Here is a 17,786-nt window from a genome sequence, read left to right on the forward strand (position 1 = left end):
GGAATCTGGCCAGCTTTCAGTACAGTAAGCCACTACACTGCACTCTGAGACGAGATCCGGTCTTAAAGGTTAATCTCCCCATTGTGATTCATTGTCACTTTAGCATTTATATTCGGCTAAGCATCTCAGGATTCCCTCTTTTTCAGGTCTTTAAGCCCCCGTGGTTATCTGCACTATGACTTACTATCTGAACTCAACTCAATGAATCAGAGAGAGAGGGAGAGAGTCAGAGTCTAAGCCGGTAAGTTTTCTAAATGTCCCTTCAGCCCCAGTGAGGGAGAACCACAGATATTTATTCAGTAAGAAAGAGAGAGAGTTGGATAAGCCTCTTTCTCACAGTGCTGTGGAAAAAAGAGAAGCACAGATCAGATGTCACTGAATTCAGCCTGGTCTAGATGCAGTCTGGACTGAATGCTTAAGATGTGAAGGTGGGTGTTCAACCACAGGTAGATCTGACTGAATTGTTTACTGCCATACTGTGGGCGAAAATGCCTTGTTGATGCAAGAGGTCAGAGAAGAATGGCCAGACTGGTTCGAGCTGATAGAAAGGCAACGGTAACACAAATAACAAGTCGGAACCAAGGTCTGCAGAAGAGCATCTCTGAACACACAACACATCGAACCTTGAAGCAGATGGGCTACAGCATCAGAAGACACTCCTGTCAGCTAAGAACAGGAAAAGCATTGGTCTGATGAGTCTGGATTTCTGCTTCAACATTCAAATGGTAGAGACAGAATTTGGTGTAAACAACATGAAAGCATGGATCCATCCTGCCTTGTATCAATGGTTCAGGCTGGTGTAATAGTGTGGAGGATATTTTTTGGCACACTTTGGGCCCTTTAGTACCAATTGAGACCACCACAGCCTACCTGAGTATTGTTGCTGACCAAATCCATCCCTTTATGACCACAGTCATAACACACCGCTGTTGTGTTTATATAAATGTTTGTGAAGGGTGTGAAAAGGTGTCTTTTATTTCTTTTTATCTATCAAAGCTTGTGTTTGTCAAGGAATCGATTGCAATGAATCACGAGCCCCAGTGATTTACAGAACGATTGCTCAATTGATTAACCTAATGAATCATATCATCCATCCAATTATCCACGAGACCCGCTCAACTATAGAGCACTGAAGATCAATCACCTGCAGCTGTGAAGGACAAGAGCGTTTGAAGGTGTGCAGCTCTCTGATTAACAAGACCAGATCTGGTGAGAAATGCAGCTGACAAACTATTGTTTTTATACGCAAAGATCCAAGAAAAGACCTGTCGAATTATAAACATTCCATGTTGTTCAGGCTCTTTCCCATCGTAATATTACAAAAATGTATTAAAGGGACCATATTCTGCTCTTTTGTAGAGTTTAATTATTTTAATTATTTAAAAGGGGGGGGGGGGGTTGATTATGATTTCACTTTTTAACTTGAGTTAGTGTGTAATGTTGCTGTTTGAGCATAAACAACATCTGCAAAGTTACGACGCTCAAAAGATCAATGATATTTGCTTTTACAGAATTCACCTTTTAAGGACTACAACATACAGCTGGTAGGGATTACAACAAGCTTCTTCCCGTGTTCTTGACATCGCTAACCGTAAAACTTACATAAACCCCGCCCCTGAGAACACACAACAAAGGGGGTGAGGTCATGTTGGGCTGCTTTAGAGAAGAGGAAGAGTTGTTGTAGTAGAGTGTTGTTGTGATGCCGTCATTTTACGCCGGACTGCTTCACAAACGAGGGTCAATTCAACACTGGATTTGCACAAAAGATTGAAATGATGGCTCATTCTAGTCGATGAGTTGAATCAGCTCCACAGCAACTACATAAATTTATCCACTAACCATTCAGAAACGTCCAGTTTCATTCTAAAAGTTGTAACTTCTTCCTGAGTCTCTCCATCAGTGTCGACTCCGGTTTGAACAATGTAAGGCTGAACACCGTTACTGACAATCCTCATTTTGGCTGTGTGAGATTCTCCAGCTTTGTTGTTGTTGAGCAACTGAAGCGTGAGCTGCTTTTGCAAAGAGGGCCAGGAGCAGCAGCTCATTTGCATTTAAAGGGACACACACAAAAATGGCGTTTTTGCTCACACCCAAATAGGGGCAAATTTGACAAGCTATAATAAATTATCTGTTGGGTATTTTGAGCTGAAACTTCACAGACACATTCTGGGGACACCAGAGACTTTTACATCTTGTGAAAAGGGGCATTAAAATTGTCTACTAATACTCTAATGAGAGTTAGTTGACATTTAGTTACTTATTGTGAGTAGTGTAATGTCTAAAGTGGACCATCAAAATAAAGTGTAACCTAATATTTTCTTTAAACAGCGACTCAGCTCACCACTAGAAGGCTATCGTATGACTTTAGAAATCTTTACAAATTTTGTCAATTTGCCAATTTAGGAATTTGACAGCTCCGGACTTATGTTCTTTTTAGGTTTCAGTCGTTCAATATGTTCATTATGAGTGATTACTGCATCTTAGTGTGGTCTGTCTGGAGCTGTGAGAGTTGTGTCTACAGTGGGCAGTAGGAACAGCTGGTGTCGGGTGTCCGGGAGAGAGTTGCCTCCGATGGGCATGAAGATCACCATGGGTACAGACATTTGGGCCTGCAAAAACAAAGATTATGCCATGGAGCCGGAATGTGAGGGGGCCGATATCACTGTCTGAAAGAAAGGAGGGAAGAAGAAAGGAATAGACGAGATGAAGGTTTGTTGTGTTGCTGCAGTTGGCCTTGTGTCATGGTGTTACTCATAAGACATTAGCTGCAGACAGAGTTGAGAAGACAGGAATTTACAAGCTGACTGGGGTTCGCTAACAGGGAACAGTCCATGACACACGATTACAAGAGGTCAAGGGCTTTTCATCTTCAAGTTGTCTAGCTGTGGCTACAGTTTTCAAACGCTTTTGTGTTTAAAATCTGTGAAGTCTTTATGAAATGGCCAATTTTAGGGAATATAACACTTGAAAGAGGAGTTCAGCAAACCTTTGACTTTCGTTCATTGAAAACAAAGAGATGAGATGTTAGGTAAAAGGTCCTGGCTGTTCTTTTCCATGAAGCGAAAGCAAAGGGGGGAAAAAAGCATCTTAAAAATCTTTGACATCAAAAATCTTGAAGTGCTATATTTAAAGGTGCAGTATATAATATTGACAGCTAGCGGTTGAAATGTCCAAATTCAAAATAATGGAGAGAGTTGTTTGCCCCGCCCCCTCCTCCTCAGACTTAATGCTCACGCGGGTTGCCAGATTGAGTACATGCAACAGGAGCGAGTGCAATTGACAATGGAAGGTGAGGAGACTTACAATTGACACTGTAAGTTGCTGAGATGATTTATCAGTGTTTAATAAGCTCCCGTTAATAGAGATTTTTAGATGGATGCTGAGAGTTTTTAGATCGGGTAGAATCTGCAATCTCTGACCCAGTTTGTTTGCTGGCTTCCATGTCTGTAATACGCTGTGTTTTCCACCAACTGGCAACGCGGGGTTTCGAAATACTATTGGGTAAATTGGCAGTGAGCGGAATCACACAAACATTCCAACACGGAATGCACATTTCAAAGTAGAATAACTGGCTGTAGCATTGTTTTCCAGAGAAACAAATATGTGAGCTTAGCATGTTTCCTAAACATCTGCAAACACATTATGGTATTTTTATGCTTTTTATGCTTTAGTACAGTCAAAAAAAAAAAAAAAAAAAAAAATATATATATATATATATATATATATATATATATATATATATATATGAAGAGTTTGGTTCCAAAACGCAATAACTCCATTTTGATTATTTTGAGTAAAAAGGTATTTTCTTTACCAAAAAATTGGCAAGATGAAAACCCCTATTTTCTGTTTCAAACTTTCACATAGCATCTTTTGGATATAAAAACATTAAAAATTCAAATCTACATTTTGATTTTAAAAAGTTTATTTTAAAAACGTATTATTTTTTTCCCAAAATGCAATAAATCCATGACACTTTTTTTTTTTTCAAAATGCAATTAATCCATCAATATAAAAGTTATTTTTCAAACTGAAAATACACAACAAAGTAAGTTGATTCACATATATGACAGAGTCTAAACTTTGCCAATATTTATCTTATATTCAGCCAATTTACTAAAAATACATTCAGCCGTCGCTCCAATGGTCATCTTGTTAATGTTATGAATTGTTTGTCATTACGGATTAAAGAGTATCTGGCGCCACCGCACGGTTAAATAAACACATTTGCCGAGTACATTGGTATTAAAAACGGCTTTTAAAAAAGCCTTTAATGTTTACAGTGTGTGGAATGGTGCGCTGTGATTGGTTGAGAGCGGCGTTTGTCGCGTTCTGGGAAGAAAGGGAGAAAACATGACAGAATAACACGACGGATATCGCATTTTGCGCAAAATTAATAAATGACTTTTCAATATCGACCAGATACAATACTGATTTTGGTGGAAACTCAATTTTTTTAAAATGGCGTTTATCGCTTTTTGGAACCAAACTCTTCATATATATACAAATTTTGGGGGGATTTTCACAAACCCAAATCAAACAACCTTTGTAGGTGGTTTAATATCTGATTAAAATCAGACTGTTGTTGTCTAAAACAGAAATACACTAATCACAAATGTAATTTAACTTCTCCGTGTGTGGTTTTACTCAGAGCTGTGTTTTAGTCATTTTGAAATAGTACAAAATAATGTTTTTTTTTTTTTTTTCAGCATTTGTCTGTCTCCACCACAGTGGTTTTTATTTTATTTTATTTTATTTTATTTTATTTTATTTTATTTTATTTTATTTTATTTTATTTTATTTTATTTTATTTTATTTTGTTTTATTTTATTTTATTTTATTTTATTTCTGAACTTGTTGCAGTACATTATGGGACTCTATCGAAGATATCAATTTTAATATTAGCGATTAGAATATGGCCCAAAAATGGAGACAGAACTTTTAAGCCCATTGTTTTTCGACAATTTTCTTTTAAAGTACAACTTCATGTCAAAATCGCCATGCTTTGATCAAAATCGCGGTGACTGCAAAACTAATTGCCCTAATAATAATGACAACAGATGCTTGCTGCCTGGCTGCCTTGCCTAGTTTTGATTGTGTGACCTTGTGACCTTTGCCTTTATTTGAGAGCACACAGGCCGCAGTAAATGAATGAGTGGCCGTCTCCACCAGACTGAGGTTATGAAGGATTATTGACTCAGGTTTTATAAATATTTAATGCTCACATTAAAAACTATGGCAGAGGATGGCCATTAGGCCGCCGTAATAAAGAGGCTTTCTGTGTGATTGAGTGAGGTGAGGGCCGTGCAGGGGCCGATCAGGGGCCACTCTTTGATGAAGACACAACAGAACACGGGTGGAAGGTTCTGTCCTTGCATTTATTTAATACTGGGAAAACATGCGGCAGGACTGGACGGTACGGGCAGCGTCGCGCTTCAGCTCGGCAGCTGCCCGCTGTAATTGCTTCAGCGGACCCGACTTCATGTCTTTATGACTGGTGATAGAGCGCGGAATAATTATTTCTAACTCCATAAAGCTTATAGTTGCATCGTTCCGCACTGTAGTTGAAGCAAAACATCGGACATTAGCGTATTCCCATAGCGCATGCTGTATGATCTGCATTTGCGGTACTTTCAGTGGCCATCAGTTGCTTTGGAGGATGATAAATGCTCCTTCATACATTTATAATGTAACTGTTTGTCTTTTTTTGTTGTTTTATTTGGTTATACAAGATTGATATACTCGTGAAGAAACAGATGCTCACGTACCGCGTAGCAGCAGCCGTCTCCAGCAGCGGACGTTTGCCCGAATGGCAGGCGACCAAAAATCGATCCCTAATCTGATTGGGGGTTGTTTTATTACCTCTGATAGAATTTAGATTTTCTCTGAAGCAATTTCTTCAGCGGATAAAAGAAGCTATTTAAGGGTAGAACAGGCGATTTCATTCTCCGGGCCCGTATAAAGACTATTGTCCGGTTTGTTCATTGTGCTAATTGTAGGAGACACCGATAGGCCCCGTGCAGTGTCCTCAGCAGGTAGACGCTCGAGTTATCTGGCTACAGATCACCCCGTCCAGGCAAATAGGCACAACAGATCACATTCAAATGCTGTTCTTTGGCATATTGACACTGCGACTATCAGCCGGGCCTGTTATCTGACTGAAGCCCTGATCTATGCCAGCGGGCGGCCGCATAATAACCTGCGAATCAGTTATGCAGAGACTCTGCCTCCCCTTAATTGTCCACATTGTGAGTAAGAAAACACGCGGCGAGCGCCGTTGTCTTGATGAGAAATTGACATTTTCTGACCTGCTATCCGGAGGCACTCAGAAAGACAGATAAGATACGTGGTTGTTTTAAAGCAGGGAGGTTATTCTTCTAGGACTGTGCAGATGAGTATGGATTGAAGACCATGACTATGAACTATGAAGGCTTCCAAAAGGGTTCCTCTTTTAGAAAAGTGATAACCTTGGCCGTTGAATGCATCGACTTTTATTCGCAGTCAGTTAGAACGGTTTTCAGGGCACGAAATTATGACACATTAGCCTGTGCTATGCAAACAACACTTTATTTTTTTATTCAGGTTTCTAGTTAACCCTCCAGTAAGATTTGGTAATAAAATATTAGATATTCAGAGCTGAATTCCATTTCAGTTACTGAATTTATATTGAGGTAACAATTTGAATGTAAGAGAGTTGAATTACAATTCATTGAAATTCAAATAAATGCATTTTATTTGAGTGGACGGACGGACGGACGGATGGATGGATGTTTAGTGTCACCAAGCAATTAAAATGATAAAAGATCCGAACTTGGCACTTGAAATTAAAGTTAAGTTAATGTGCATACAAACGATTTTAAGAACAAATCACAATTCACCAAAAATTTCTTAATAAAATATATGCTAAATTTACAAAAAAATATAGGTACAACTGAAACCACACGTACGCAAAAAGCACTTACTCTTTACAGCCTTATAATCATGTTAAAGGATTAGTTCACTTTAAAATGAAAATTACCCTATGATTTTCTCACCCTCAAGCCATCCTAGGTGTATATGACTTTCTTCTTACTGATGAACACAATCGGAGTTATATTAATAAATATCCTGACGCATCCAAGCTTTATAATGTCAGTGAACGGGACCAACGAGTTTGAAGCTCAAGAAAATGCATCCATCCATCATAAAAGTACTCCACATGGCTCTGGGGGTTTAATAAAGGCCTTCTGAAGTGAAGCGATGCATTTGTGTAAGAAAAATATCCATATTTAACAAATTATGAAGTAAAATATCTAGCTTCCACCAGACCTCCGCCAGGCGTTGGACATAGCGTAAGCATTTTGAACTCTGAGTGGCGTTACACTTTCTTCCTAAGTTGAATACGGAAGGCAGCCTGGCAGAAATACTAGAAGTTTGACACGAGTGACGAAAAGGAAAGCGCGTGGAAAGCCCTTATATGGAGATGGTTTGGGCGTGTTTTATGCAAATTACTAACCTTGTGCATGCGGCTGTTTACAGGTGCTGGTCATATAATTAGAATATCATCAAAAAGTTAATTTTTTTCATTGTAAATTATTTTTAAAAATGAAACTTTTATATATTCTAGATTCCCTACATGAAAAGTAAATCATTTCAAAAGTTTTTTTTTTTTTTTTGATGAAATTTTAAAAATCCAGTATCTCAAAATATTAGAATATTTCCTAAGATCAATCAAAAAATCAATTTGCAAAACAGAAAAGTTCAAGTTCTTTAAAGTATGATCATTTGTGCACTCAATACTTGGTCGGCAGCACATATTACAGCAAATGACTTGCTCCTAGCACAAATTACAGCATCAGTGAAGTGTGGCATGGAAGTGATCAGCCTGTGGCACTGCTGAGGCACTATTGAGCCTTCAGATCATCTGTATATTGTTGGATCGACTGTTTCTCATCTTTCTCTTGAAAATATCCCATATATTCAGGGGTCAGGCATGTTGGCTGGCCAATAAAGCACAGTAATATCATGGTCAGCAAACCACTTGGAAGTGGTTTTTGCACTGTGGCCAGGTGCTAAAGTCCTGCTGGAAAAGGAAATCAGCATCTCCATAAAGCTTGTCAGCAGATGGAAGCATAAAGTGCTCCGAAATCTCCTGGAAGATGGCTGCATTGACTTTGCACTTGATAAAACACAATGGACCAACACCAGCAGATCTCACGGCCCCCCAAATCATTACTGACTTCAGAAACTTCACACTAGACTTCAAGCAGCTTGGATTCTGTGCCTCTCCAGTCTTCCTTCAGACTCTGGGACCATGATTTCAACATGAAATGCAAAATTTACTTTTATCTGAAAAGAGGACTTTCGACCACTGTTCACTGTCCAGTTCTTTTTCTCCTTAGCCCAGGTAAGATGCTTCTGACTTTGTTTCTGTTTCAGAAGTGGCTTGGTAGTCCTTTTCCTGAAAATGTCCGAGTGTGGTGACTCTTGATGCGCTGACTCCGGCTTCATTTGACTCATTGTGAAGCTCTCCCAAGTGTTTGAATCGGCTTTACTTGACAGAATTCTCAAGCTTGCGGTCATCCCTGTTGCTTGTGCACCTTTGCCTACCCAATTTCTTCCTTCCAGGCAACTTTGCATTCAATATGCTTTGATATTTCACTCTGTAAACAGCCACCCCATTCAGTAATGACCTTCTGTGACTTACTCTCTTTGTGGAGGGTGTCAATGATTGTCTCCTGGACCATTGCCAAGTCAGCAGTCTTCCCCATTAGTGTGGTTTCAAAGAACAAGAGATACCCAGAATTTGTACTGTAGGGATGGTCATTTAATGAAACTCAAATGTAAATATTCTAATATTTTGAGATATTGATTTTTGGACTTTCATGAGCTGTACGCTCTAATCAACAAATGTTTTTTTAAAAAAACTTTTGAAATGTTTTACTTTACATGTAGGGAATCTAGAATATATGAAAGTTTCATTTTTTAAAATAATTTACAATAAAAAAACGAACTTTTTCACGATATTCTAATTATATGACCAGCACCTGTACACTTCCTCTCGTTAAATATCTCATTTTCACTTGTAAATATGTCAGATTATGGAAGTAAATGGACAAGCATATGTAGAATTGAACTGATATCAGCTCTTTTACCAAAAATCTATTGATTTCAAATTCTTCCAAAATAGGCCCATTTGACTGTTAAATCCAGCCTGTTTGAATCCCAGCTCTAGCTGCTGTAGGTATCAGATCTGACCGGGCTCCTTTAGCCTGTAATTGCTCAACTTACATTTCAAACACTGGGCTCAACGAGGCATCCAGTTGAATCAGTTATGGAGCTGCTTCCTGATGAGACAGAGACAGTGAAGCTCAATTCCACAGTCAGCTCACTAATGACCTTCAACAAGGTTAGCACCGGCACTGTCCTCTGCGTTCACCCTCCGCGAGCGCTACGTCTAATGATGCATGCATGACTGACAAACCCCATGTGGTTCTGCAGGTTGTAATTCACATCATGTGTTGATGAAGAGGTGCACCTACTCCACTAATGATGTCTTGTTAATGTTGATGGAACCGAGACTTTTTCCATTTTGCAGTTGTCACAAGTCGGCCGTCTGGATGAATCGCAGAGAAATATCTCCCGGCTCCCTATCGAGCAAGGCCAAAACAGCGCGCTCGTAGTGTCCGGCGCGAAATGGCAGTTGTTCTTCAGGGATCAATGCGTTGACCAGGAGGGCCTCCCTCCCCTGGAGACTGTCATTTCTTCTAGGAATTCACAGAAGTGGAAGATGAAAGCCTTGTGTCATCGGCTCACCCAAAAACACCCGTCCGTAAGAGTCTCAGCCAATGCCACATCAAGGCCAAGGCCGGAGAGAGAGAGAGACAGGGCCGCCATCTTAACCGGCTCTGCTTCATAACTTCAGCCATTTATACCGATCAGATGTGACAGGCCTACAGGTTGAGTTTTTTCTTGTTAATTGGTGGCACTTTATGTCTCTGTCCTTGTCATGACATTTATAATGTATTACTTTGCTAAAAATCAAAGTTTTAGTTTTTTAATTAAACTATTAGATTAGAGACTGCACTAAAAGCTGTTGTTAGTTACTTTATTTGTGTCTTTAATATTTTTAATGTTGTTTTTATAAGCAGATCCATGAAGTCCATCTTTCTGCTTGAAGATGTTGTGCATGACATGTAAACTAAGGTCAGCATGAGTTTTGAGATGTTGTGCATCTGCATCAGAATCCAAGGCAAAAATGATATCCTTTATGCTGGATAATTAATTAATTTTTAAGTTTATATGCATCTTTTTACAGAAGTAGAAGTAGGTAGATGTTAAAAATCACTGTGTTTTATCTTGTAAATTAAATAGTTTTAAATATTTTCATTTGTGTTCATTTTGCAATTCGATTTTTCCCTCTCATATGTCTTAGTTTTTTGTTTTTTTTAAAAATTGAATGCATGGCTGTTTTTAGAGCGAGAAAAGACCAAAATAAGATCGCAGGGAGAAATTGATCACAGACAAGAAATACTTTAATTAAATATTATGTAAAATGAACAACTTTGTACAACAAAATGTAGAAATGTGGCCATAAAACAACTCAAATAAATCCATACATGAGCCAGAAAAAAAGGCATTTGTTCTTACAGAGCTCGTGTTTAGTGAAATCTTCTGAGTATGGGTACGTAATTAGACTTAAAGACAAAACCAGATTGCAGAAATGATGAAATCCACAAATGCACTTCACGTAACCTTGGGTTTTTCTTACTTTCGGGGTGACCTCACCGGCTCCTCCACTTGGCCGAGCTTTGTTGAGCCATCACAAAGCAAATACATTGTACATTCATCATTTCTTTCCTTCTACAGCTGCCTTTGCTTCCTGCAGCTAAAGGAAACTCGTGTGCCGATCGCCAAGAGGAAACATCCGCTTTTGGTTTGAAACAGAAAGAGTAGCACACTGCTGAACATTACAACATTTACAAAGCCTGAAGTGCAAAGAAAAAGAGAGAAATCGCTGCGCCTCGTTTGCGGATTTTGGCACGACTCGGAAAATCAATATTATCGAGAGAGAAAGGTGTAAGAAGGTGATATGATTCCGGCTATGCTACGGTGTCATGAGTTACTTACAAAATGACATTTACAATATAGAACATCTTCATCTTTGTTATCCATATATGATACAAAAACTAACTTTTCATTTGTTTTCATTCCCTTTGAACGCTGTTTTACTTGAGGGAATAGGGTAAAATTAATGTTAAAAAAGACAAACTGACAAAATAGTCCAAAAAGATGAGGGGTCACAATAATTATTTTTTATTTTAGTAAAAAATGTTTGTGCTTTTTACACCATTGATCTGAATGGAATAATGAGATTCACTGTGGTGTACGTTTGTCATTAAAACAGCAGAAAGGTTCCTCTCAGGAGATTCACTGGAAAGCCTTTGACAGAGCTTTTTTCTGACATATTTTAATAAACATTAGTAACTGATGTAGATTTCCATTGCAGATAATTTTTTTCTTTCCTTTTTTTTTTTCCTTCTTGATCCCTGTAAACATGGTTGAGTTATGTGGCAAAGTCATGGTGGCAGGTAAAAATGACTTTTTACATTCTACAAAAACAAAATTTACAACCACAATTGGATTTTTCCCCCCCCTGGGGCGGCTTGACATGCACTTTATCTACTAATATTATTACAGCCAGGTGACACAAACAATTTATTTGACTATACAACAAACAGTTTTCTTTCAAAAAAGTACTTTTTTAGATAACTTAAAAATTAATATAAAAATAAACAATGGATTTGACTGCTCCTCGAAATAGGAAATAAACAAACAAACAAACAAACAAAAATGGACGGAAGGTCTGATGCCATAAAAAAAAAAAAAAAAAAAAATCTGAATTACAAATGAAACGTGTAGACGATACAATCTATCGGTACAAAACATCGAATGTAGGCGGTGATTCTTGGCTAAACCTTCATCGTAATTTCGGCCGTGGAAAAAAATACACGTGAGATTAAAGAAAACGATGGAAAGCAATATACAAAATTTCAAAGATAAATACAATATTTATAATTGATATGTTACAAAAAATTCCCTTAGTGACCGCAAGTGTTTGTGTGAAAGTGTTGCAATGTATAAGACAATTTTACTCCTAACTGTAGGAATAAAACTCTGTACTAAATATTTAAGTGAATCTGGAAAATTCAAGACAAGTGTATAAATATTTAGCTACAACTTTGGCAAAATCACAAAAGTCTACAATTGTATAACCACATACAAAACACATTAGGGAGTAAGGAGCTAGAGGTATAAGGACAACTTTCTGGTACAAGAAACAGACTTCACAGTAGCCTAAGAATGCAATAGTATACAGTGCTAGCAAAAAGTTGAAAAACATTGCAGATCACACTCGCTTTACAGGAAGCTTTAGCAGTGGAAATATTTTCTTTTTTTTCTTTTTTTGTCTTTTTTAACCAACAGACAGTAGCGCTCCGTCTCTGTTAGTGTGCTTGTTGAAGGCAAGAGAAGAATTTTTGCAATATCAAAGTTACAACTTCTACCTACAATAAGTTACAAAGTTCAATTCCGCCCAACGAACTGAACGATAAGATCTCCTCTCGCACCGTTCGTTCTTCCTTGCCTTTCTTTTTGATTTATAAATCATATATCTTATATTATTTCCAGTTTATTGGCTCTGTATATATTGGCCCCCTTTTTATTACCACAATCAAAAAAAAAAAAAAAAAGAAAAAAAAAAAGAAAAACAATAAACAAAAAAAAAAAATAATAATATAATAAAAAAGGAAAATGAATTCACATTATGAAGATGTGCAGCGGCAGCACATCGGTGAAAGAGAAACATTCTTACACATTTTTTTTATCAGTGTTTTCATCAAATGGCATATCCACAATGTTTCTTCCCACACATAGCAAGAACTAGACATAGCCAAGATTAAACCAGAAATGTTTATACAAAATAGGTACGTTTTGTTCTTTTTTTTCCCCCCCTTCAAGATCGTGAAAATATGACAAGAGATTCAGTCAATAAAATGAAATTGTTCATGACAAAGTCAATTTCGAATAAACTCTTTGAAACAAAGTGTCTTTTTCCTCTGAATAACAGAATTAGCTGCTGATTAACTTCATGACGAATGACGACTTCGAGGAGGATCCTCCGTACAACGTACTACGCTTCGTCCCCTCCGGCGAGGAGACGGCTGCTTTACAAGGGACGGGAGTGCAATTTACATGGGTGGGACCACCAGTCCGGACATAGCTGAAAGAGAAAGAGAAACAATTTTAGCACGGGAGGTCCCGAGACGCCGCGCGGAAGACAAAAAAAAACAACAACACAGCAGTAAGTATGTCACTCGCATTTCACAAAATACTCGACTCGAAAGGCGCTGGGGATGTTTGTAAAATGGAGGCCGTTGCTGGCGGGGGAGGGTTGAGAGTGATTGAGTGAAATGTGCTTCACCGACAAGACGTGCTGGAAAGACTTCACTTTTTGAAAGAGGAGCTTTCTGACATTTTGAGGAGAAAGCATCCTGGCTCCCACATGTGTGATATTTCTCTTAGCGTTTTGTTAATGGCAAACAGTGGGCCAGACTCCCAGGAGAGGGTCCCTGCTGACAGCCGAGAAACAACACGGTCACTTCTGCTAACGTCACGTAGACCCGCGGTCTCCCCTCCTCAGTCAGCAACCAGACACCCCTCGGCTTTGCCCAAATTGAAATCTTCGCTCGCTCCCTCCTGCCATTACCGGAGCCGTGTGGATGCTGGAAAACCATTTGCATTCCTCTGTCAGCCCGTATCCCCCCCCCAATCTCTCCTTATCGTGACATCTAAAGAAGGCCGGACCGGGTCGTCGAACGCCCACCTCTCGGCCCACCCGAACGCGAAGATTGATGTACTCGCTCGCTCCGCTCATTTCCGCAATTAGGTGTCTAGTGAAGTGCCAGGGGAGGGAAAACGGGAAGAAAGCTCTTTTGCCGCTTTCAACTTATTTGTAGAGTCATGCTTGGAGTGCTTTTAAGTTTGCCAAGGCATCTGATGTTGTGGCATTCCTCATTAATTTCTGCAAACCACATATTAATAAGCAGACGCATGTAGCGGCATGAACTTTAATTTCTCAGTTCATTAGGTCTAACATTATTAATCTCGCTTGCACACGCTATGGCTAAAACATGTTTTCAAAGCAAACAACTGGGCCTTGACGGAGAGCAAATACGAGCGCACTAAACAGCCAGAGTAAGTCTTTAATTTGCCGAACGACGCCGCCCTGCCGAGAATAACGCACCCTCTTTCCCTCTTCCCTCCTCACATTCAACCTAATCGGTTCTTCTGCTGTTAAGTTCCTCTTTGGCAACGTTATCCGACGTCGGGTGAGCGAGCACGGCGTGACGTTAACATGTCTGCCCTTTCGGGTCCGTCGGTTGCGCTACTATTGTAGGAAGCATGAATTTTTAACTTCTGAGGACGAGGGGGCAAAGAGAATATGGAGAGGATATTACATATGTTCAGCTCAGTTCGAATGCAAAAGAGGCCTGTGAATAATGGAGCAGCAGTAGCATCAGTTTTATTTGCGAAAGATGTTTCCGAATTACAGCGATCCCAGCCACTCGAGTACGAAATCTCCCGAGACACTTAACTTTGCTTAATCATTAATGAAAGATAAATAAATCAATAAACACACCCACACATGCACATGCATTCTACATGCCCGCATGCATAATGCGTTCTTGCACTTATTCGACCACGCATCCGTCCATCCATCCGCCCATCCACGCGCAAATGCATAATTGATGCGGGCGGGAGGCCATGTTCGTTAAGCGGCGAGGATGGCGGATGGGTGGCGTCTCTGGGTACCAGAGTGCAATAATGCGACCCAACAGGTGAGGCAACTGCGGGGCGTTCTAAAAGCAGGGAGTCGGCTCTCACCTTGAAGTCCATTGCCATTTGCACTGGTGCAAGAAGGAGGTGGAGATGCTTGGGGCCTGACAACTGGAGCAAAGGCGCTTTTTTGTTTCACTGCAGAGATGACATTGGCAGGTGAGAATGAGAAAATGCCGTGTGTACTGCTACAGTTTGAAGAGAGGCTGACCGAAGAGGCTGCCATGGTAGGGCTCGACGGAACTACTGCAACAAAGCAGACATAGTCACCACTCAGAGAGAGTTCACTTCTTACAGACGAAGAGTCAGAGAGCCGGGCCTCGCCTCTTTTTCAAATCATATTCATGGAATGAAAACAAATCAGGGAGAAATGGTTATGAGGATATGGGGGAGGGGGGGAATTTGGGTTGCGGGTCTTTTTTTTTGGGTGGGTGGGGGGGGACTAAAACAAACGAGCAAATCATCAGGTAAATGGAGTTGGAATGGGATATGAGATGTCCTGCCTTGGCCACTTTCTGGATAATAGGCGTTCTTAACGACTCTGACTGGGTCATTTTTCCGAAAACATTTTTTTTTTTTTTTTTTTTTTTTTTTTTTTTTGGATTTAAAATGCTGTTTTGGTGGCCTGCTTTATAATTGCAATTTGTTTTGTTTTTCAATCGGCTGCTTTGATTGGTCGGATTTGCTAAATGTCTCGGTTGTTCAGCCTCCAGAGTCACCCCTCCTTTTATCCAGTAGCACACATTCCCAAAAGATAACAAAACAAACCAACAAACAACCAACAGAACCACAACAGAGGAGTGTCAAAAGAAAAGGGAAGCACAGGTGGGGACAGAGAGAGCGGGGGGCTTGTTATTACCTTGATACTTACTGCCGTAGGGAGAATTTGCAGAGGAGCCGTTCAAGAAGCCCGGTGAACTGGGCACGCCCAGGTTGGGCATTCCCGTGTTGCCGTAGCCGTTCATGCTGTTGCTGACGGTGTTGTAGTTGGACTGCTGCGGGGTGCTGCTGGGCACGTAACCGCGAGGCGACACGCTGCTCGTGTTGCGGCTGTAGCCCACTGCGGGCGGAAAGACATTGGTTAAAAGCTGCCACAATGCGTGTTATGTAAATTTCAATTTTTCAGGTAGATACCATCACCAAAGTTGTTTTTAGACAGTTTATGTGCATATATATATATATCAAATTTTAATAAATGACAATGGCTTATAAATGGTTTTACAAATTATTCAAACTGATCATTTATGTAAGAATGAAACAATTTAATCTAATTGATAAATATTTATTTTATAATAATAAATAATATATTGCATAAATAATAAATAATATATTACATATATATATATATATATATATATATATATATAATTTATAAAATACATAGTTATATATGTATATATATATATATATATAGATAGATAGATATTATATATAACTTTATATAACTTTTATGTTAGATGCGATTAAGCACGATTAATCGATTTTTTGGCAGCACTAACATATATATACTTGATATACAATATTAATATAAATGTGAAAAAAAACCCGAAACCTGATCATAACATCTATTTTATTATATATTTTATATTATTTATATTATATACTTAGTTACATATTTCATATTTATACATGACATTTATAAATTGCATATGTGTGTTTTACTTATTTCACGAGTACGGCCTAATGTGTTAATGTTCTCGTTCCACACAGCTGTGCGTTAAATTCACCTCCATGTATGTAAGGGGGATATTCAGCATTCTAGCACGTATTCCAGTGTGATTTTTCCCTGTCCTGACCTGAGTGGAGGCAACAATGGAACAGGTGTAAACCTATTATCAGTACACTGGCTAAATGCAGTGTGTGAGATAGCGCTGCGTGTTCTGGCAGGCTGGCAGCGGAGAGATGGGGACAGGGTCAGGCACCTCCTGGGATCTATGCTATACACAGCCAGGAAAGATAAAGCTGCAACCGGCCTGTGCCATGATTCATGCTGCTAGCAGCTCGCTAATGTTCGCTAATCGTTGCAAGCATTTTTCAGGATACATATATAACTCATTTTGATACTAACAGATGAATAACTAAAGTGGTTAGCAGGTTTTCTAGCCTGGCTATTGCTGGTTAGGCTGTTTGTTTTAATAGATTTTGAGTGGTTTTTGGCACTTGTCAGTCAGCTAAACACCCGTTAGGCTAACTTAACCACTTTAGGCTGGGTTCATTGCAATCCACATGCTAATCTTCATTTGTTGCCACATACCTTGTGAGGTCTCTGAGACGTTGACGGCAAGCTGACTGCCGAAAGAGTTGACCCCCATCATTCCGCCGTGAGAGGCCGTGTTGGCGAGGGACGGGATCTGGTTGTGGTTACGTGGGACGCTATACAGAGCCTCGGCGATATCTGCGGCCCTCTTCAGAATGATCTCCTACAACACAGAAACAGAAGAGAGTTGTCAGTATGTTCTCAAAATAATTTAGAGCCAGAGAATCTGATATCATCGGGCCTCATTTTATGTCAATTTATGTGTAAATGTATGTAAAAATGGTACTCAAATTAATCAAAATACTTAAATACAGAGTGAATTGCACACACACACACACACACACACATTAGGTTTCTATGTTTAATGGGACATTCCATAGACATAATGATTTTTATACTGTACAAACTGTGTATTCTATCCCCTAACCCTAAACCATTTTAAAAAAACATCACTTAGTATTAGCTGATTATAAATCATGGATTTCGGATATTGCCATCTTTGTGGGGACATTTCATCCCCATAACATAGGGTATACCTGAACCACACACACATACACACACACACACACACACACACACACACACATACATACATATGCATTTTCTATCTGTAGGTAAACATAAATGACACCACGTTTGCATCTGTTTCGCA

At 39.3% G+C, this 17,786-nt stretch overlaps 1 protein-coding gene and 1 long non-coding RNA gene across 16 annotated transcripts in view; one reads left to right on the forward strand and one right to left on the reverse strand.

Annotated features, from left to right (window-relative positions):
- Positions 1 to 2,157: 2,157 nt before the first annotated feature.
- LOC125255258 lies at positions 2,158 to 10,605 on the forward strand. The gene is made up of 3 exons (XR_007181870.1): positions 2,158 to 2,709; positions 9,578 to 9,938; positions 10,131 to 10,605. It is a non-coding gene; the product is annotated as an uncharacterized LOC125255258 (long non-coding RNA).
- Positions 10,497 to 17,786, reverse strand: part of ebf3a (EBF transcription factor 3a) — a 105,631-nt gene continuing 98,341 nt past the window's right edge. For 4 of the 15 annotated variants that reach the window (XM_048170322.1, XM_048170320.1, XM_048170319.1 and 1 more), the window contains exons 13-16: positions 17,132 to 17,297; positions 15,749 to 15,937; positions 14,926 to 15,015; positions 10,497 to 13,261 (exon numbers count right to left, since the gene is read on the reverse strand). In XM_048170322.1, coding sequence (XP_048026279.1) covers positions 13,230 to 13,261; positions 14,926 to 15,015; positions 15,749 to 15,937; positions 17,132 to 17,297 — 477 coding nt within the window. In that variant the 3' untranslated portion in view covers positions 10,497 to 13,229. Of the gene's footprint in view, positions 13,262 to 14,925; positions 15,124 to 15,736; positions 15,938 to 17,131; positions 17,298 to 17,786 lie in introns of all 15 variants that reach the window. The other 11 variants (XM_048170316.1, XM_048170315.1, XM_048170312.1 and 8 more) reach the window with 5 other exon arrangements.

Source organism: Megalobrama amblycephala, linkage group LG20 (assembly GCF_018812025.1).
Source record: "Megalobrama amblycephala isolate DHTTF-2021 linkage group LG20, ASM1881202v1, whole genome shotgun sequence".
Lineage (NCBI taxonomy): Eukaryota > Metazoa > Chordata > Actinopteri > Cypriniformes > Xenocyprididae > Megalobrama > Megalobrama amblycephala.